Source organism: Amphibalanus amphitrite, unplaced genomic scaffold (assembly GCF_019059575.1).
Source record: "Amphibalanus amphitrite isolate SeventyFive unplaced genomic scaffold, NRLGWU_Aamphi_draft 000009F_arrow, whole genome shotgun sequence".
NCBI lineage: Eukaryota > Metazoa > Arthropoda > Thecostraca > Balanomorpha > Balanidae > Amphibalanus > Amphibalanus amphitrite.
The window spans coordinates 1,010,068-1,014,955 of record NW_024881505.1 but is presented as its reverse complement, the minus strand read 5'-3'; the positions used below and the strand labels follow the sequence as shown (position 1 = coordinate 1,014,955).

The following is a 4,888-nucleotide window of genomic DNA, read 5'->3' as shown; positions in this document are numbered from 1 at the left end:
GTCCGAAGGCATCCCGCATTCCGCCCAGAAAGCGCTTTTAGGAACGGCTAATTAATCGGAGGTAAAACGGTTTTCACTGAATCATTTCCACTACCGGGAAACAACAACAGCAAAGCGTGATTTCAAGCATGACAAAAGCAGGCAGAGAAGAGGGAAAGGTTTGCCTACCTGACCCTAGCAAATGGGTCGTGCACATCTTTACTCGTACACATCGCAGTATGGCGTTTCAATGCATGAACGCTTGATTTCTTAGTTCGGTTACTATACTGACTTACTCGTTGCTTCACATGCACATGCAGCCGCCCGTCTATCTCTTAGACAGCTCTCCCCCGCTCCCATCCACGAGTCCGGTGACCCGACCCCACGCCGGACACGGGGCGCGTCCAGGGGAGGCAGACGGGGGCGACTGCGGAGTGAGGAGCCCTCTGCTCTCAAACTTGACAAACCACGATTAATAGCCGACTTTATTTGACAGGGCATGCATCAGGTGGAATTATATTTTCAAGCCCGGTTGACAAAGAGGGGCAACGTGGCAGGATCGCAGGACTAGGTGGCCAGTAATGCGTACGATTTATACCATCAGCACCCGCACAGATCAACGTAAGGATACATGACATGTCCATTATCCACCCGTCTTACCAACTCTCCATACTTCTCAGCCCCTCCTCCACGAGACAGACAAGAAGTTCACGATATCTTCGGCTATCGCATTAGCGTACTCACCTACCTCTCTACCCAACCTTTCTAATATTGCCGGTAGTGTTAAGCCACCACACACCGTTCGCCTAGGTCCGACGGTCGGGCACTCCGTCACTCCCGGGCCGGCCGGTCACTCGTCACACTCCAGACCCGCTCCTCGAGTCCGTGCAGCTCGCTCCACTCCTGCTGCCCTCCCTCTCCGTCCACGGTGATCACCTCGAGCGTGTGACCGGCCGCTGACGGCTGCGACTGACGGGCGGCCAGCTCCAGCGCCTCGTCCAGAAACCGCTGCACCCGCTCCCGGTAGTCGAGCGTGCTGGTGTCGGCGCAGAGAGGGTTCATCCGCGCTACCTGACAGTCGGCCAGCGGACGCGGTACGCCCCGCAGCAGGTCCGGCCCGCCGCCCGCCGGCCTGGTCACTGAGGCCTCCGGCGCGCGCCAGCCGCGCCAGGCCACGCACGCCGTCACCACCGACCAGCCGAGTTCGAGCAGCGCCGTCACCAGCAGGTTGGCGCTGGCGGCCGACAGGGACTGACGCCGCTCGTGCTCGGCCGACAGCGGGGCGGTGAACGGGTCGGCGGCGGCGGCGCGACGGCGCTCGTCCAGCGCCAGCTGCCGCTCCACCAGTCCGGTGACCGTCAGAGCGGCCAGCTGAGCCGCGCCGGCCGCCGACGCCGCCGACAGCACGCAGAACCAGCGGATGTGCGCGTTCTCGTACCAGCGGCGGCCGGCCAGCGCGCCGCTGGTGCCGGTGACGGCGAACAGCGCCCAGATCCAGCCGGCGGCGCCGAGCCGCTGAGCGTCCGGCTCTAGCGCCAGCGCCAGCGCCCCGAACAGCAGCGCCAGCGCCGCCAGCACCAAGTGCACGCCGCCCAGCCCCAGCACCGTCTCGGCCGAGTACTTCTGCTCGCTGGGCGGCACGGCGGTCGTCGCCGGCGGACTCCGTAGGCGGATCACGAATATCTCCTCCATAGCCGACAGCAGCGCCAGAGGGGACCCAGCGGGGAAGCTCGGAACTAGTGATTCAGAAAGGCGACAGAGTTGCAGCTATTGTAAGTTACGGCGTGTATGGTGTGTGGAGCACGGTCGCCTTTAGGAGATGTAGCTCTTTTTTAAAGTGCATGAAACGGTAAAATAACGCCATTATTTTGTTCTTGCGTTACTTCATATATTCTCACCAGCGTCTGCCGTTTTCGTCACGTACTTTGACCACACCATGCCACTTCACTGCCACTTTTCACTATCACAGCTCGTTCTTGCGATCTCCTCGCCTCTACAGAACCACCGGGTGAGTTACAGAGCGCACCGTTTCTACGAGCTCTCTTCACCCCCTTACTCAGCTCGACTCTAACCACAGTCCACGCAGCTCGTCACTCCATCTCCGTCTGTCCCCTCCACCCTCACTAGGAGTACAGTGGCGCCCCGTTCAGGTACAGCCGGCGGCGCTGCTCGAGCTCCCTGGGCGTCATCCGACAGCACGCGGACGCCACCATGCCGATGACGAGCAGGATGACGTTGATGACGCCCAGACACACCTGGCCGCCCCCGAGCACGTCGACCAGCAGTCCCGAGTGGCGGCGCGCGCCCAGATGGCCGATGATGATCAGACCGATACTGGCCAGCAGGCCCAGAGTCGAGATGGCCAGAAAACCTACCGACGGCACAAACGGCGCGCTTATTTAACTGTTACCATTTATGTTATATTACCATGTTATCTATGGATCTACAAATTAATAGGTAGGTGAGCACTGCAAGTCGGCAAGTATGACAGTGATCAAGCGGTTGACTTAAAATGAGAATACGAGAAATGGTCGGCCGCAATTAATGTAGGCATTAATTAATATAACCATATACGAGGTGGCCGTGGTACGATGTGACTAAACCAGGCCCGACTAAGTACGATAACGGTCTGTTGAATACCGTACAAATAACTATCCGCTAATCTACGCAGAGCCAAACGGTTTCATTCAAGACTTATGTTACACATGTACATTCTGATAACGTATCGTTATCTTTAATTCAACATAACAAAGTAGTGTATGAGCGACATACGGCACCGGTTTATCCCCATTGTGCTCCATGACCCATTGTTCTCTGATCAGCGTCAGCCTGACATGTCGGAAAAGCACTGACCCGTTCCTGATCTCCACGGCAGAACTCTAATGCATGACAGTTCAGGGTCGTCATACTGAAACAGTTAGATTACAGCTAAGTGAAACAAAGATGTGATCGACTGGTTAGGGAAATCCGTTAGGGATGAGGGATATAGTGCCATTCGCATGTATAAAAGACCGTTCTAAGTCATTCATACCTATGTGAAGACCATTTACCGTGCGTTGGTTACACTCAGATCACTTACCAGGCCTATTTCTAAGTCCTACGAATCATTTCCTTCAACAAAATTAGTTTTGATTAATGTAGATATAGTGGCCTTACCTCGGTAGATGCAAACAGCCTTCCGCACGCTGTGCTACCCAGAGAGGAAGTGTGACACGGCCCTGCACTAACGGCGGGCCTCAGCCCTTCTAAGGCTGCCAAAATCTATCACCGCCGCGCCGGTCGGCGGACACCAATATAACGGAGCTGTGACTGACCCGGAAGCAGACCAGGGCTGACCAGCATCGCCGAGGCTACGAGTCAAATAACCCGTTATTCATTGTTTTCATATGATATAATAACTGATCGACTGTATCAGCAGTGCTAGAATGCAGCACTGGGAAATCATCTCACCTCTGACGACTGTGTTGCTGCCGAATCGACGGGCGGTCAGAATTCCCGATACTCCTGTCCAGAACACCACCGTACCGGAAATAGCAGCCGAGCCGATATAAAACTGACTGCTGCCCTGTAACAAAATGAAACCGTAGGCTGTTAGGAACTAAATCTACCCTGCTGAGGAAAGTCGGACATATGTTTCATCTACTGCATACATTTATGCAGCAGATGAACGGAAAAGCCAATGATGACTTCGACGGACACACAAAATGTGATGAATAGAATGGAAACCTCATACGGTATATATGTGACTTGAGTGATATTGACTACCAAAAAACAGCCCAAAGCAGAAGATGGTATCACGCCTAAGATATCAGTATCATATTCAGTTATGAGCTTAGTATGTACAGTCCACAGCAGAAGTAATGTGGGGTTTCAGTCGTGGGTATGTTCTGCTTATGAAGCTTAGGAACGATTAGCCAGACTACAATGAAACTTTGAATGTAGCTTATATGTATCGTCACCCTTGTAGCTGCAACTTTAGCTATTGACATCTTCTTTTCGATCACTCCGCATTAAACAATCGCCAGTCAAAGCCAACCGTTGAGATTGGTAAAACCCTACATTACTTTAGCGGTGGGCTGTACCTAACCCTACGATCACCCCCTGTATCCACCAAGTATATAATTTCCCAGCGCACGCTCACCTTAAGTAGGTATCCGTAGACGCCGAGCAGCGCGGTGGCCAGGCCGCAGAGCAGCAGAGCCACGCCCACAGCCAGCGTGATGTTGGAGACGGGGTCCCTGCGACTCACGTGACGTACCACGGGCACGTCGCGGCCGCACGGGCAGCGGCCCAGCGCCGGCTGCCGGTCCGGTGTCCAGCAGCCGGCCGCCGACACCTGCCGGTCACAGCCGGGCAGCCGCGCACGCTCCGGCTGCAGGCTGTTCACACCGTGCAGAGGGATACTCTTGGCGTAGCTGGAGCTCTTGGTGAAGAACACATTGTCGCAAGTGTTGTTGGCCACGGTGTTGTCGACCTTCTTCATGCCGGCCGAGCCGGGAGCCGGGTGTCACACCGCTCACTGTGTTGTTCGAACTCTGGTCTCGTCACATCCACTGCACTGCGGCCCGTGCAGCCCGCCAGCGCAGCGGGCCGGCCCGCACGGGGGGCGGCGCAGTGTGCTGTCATCCCCGCCCGGCGGCCCCCACCCGTGCCCCGCCCGGCGAACTGCCGCCGGCGGCGGCGGCCCGCCAGTCGACTGGGCGGGGTGCACCCACCGCTTCCGGTCCCACTTCCGGTCACCTGGGGCCGGGACAGGGGCGGGGCGGGGGCGGGCACATAGCAAACATGCATGCCAGGCACAGAGCGGTTCACTGCGCAGACAGTCGCCGTTTGTGTGCTTTGTGTTATCGAATCATATCTGTATTGAACGTCAGACTCGGACTGTATCTATGTCGTTTGAGAATTGAGA

General features: G+C 56.3%; 1 protein-coding gene across 1 annotated transcript; it reads right to left on the bottom strand.

The window, feature by feature from the left end:
• Positions 1-452: 452 nt before the first annotated feature.
• Positions 453-4,564, bottom strand: LOC122380158. Its single transcript, XM_043363033.1, has 3 exons — positions 4,121-4,564; positions 3,430-3,544; positions 453-2,350 (listed from the first exon to the last, which is right to left on the bottom strand). The coding sequence occupies exon 3, from the start codon at positions 1,669-1,671 to the stop codon at positions 811-813; it is 861 nt and encodes a 286-aa protein (XP_043218968.1). The 5' UTR covers positions 1,672-2,350; positions 3,430-3,544; positions 4,121-4,564; the 3' UTR covers positions 453-810.
• Between the last annotated feature and the right edge of the window lie 324 nt (positions 4,565-4,888).

Excerpts from the sequence above, each read along its gene's own strand:
- LOC122380158 (XM_043363033.1), bottom strand. The coding sequence starts at position 1,671 with ATGGAGGAGATATTCGTGATCCGCCTACGGAGTCCGCCGGCGACGACC.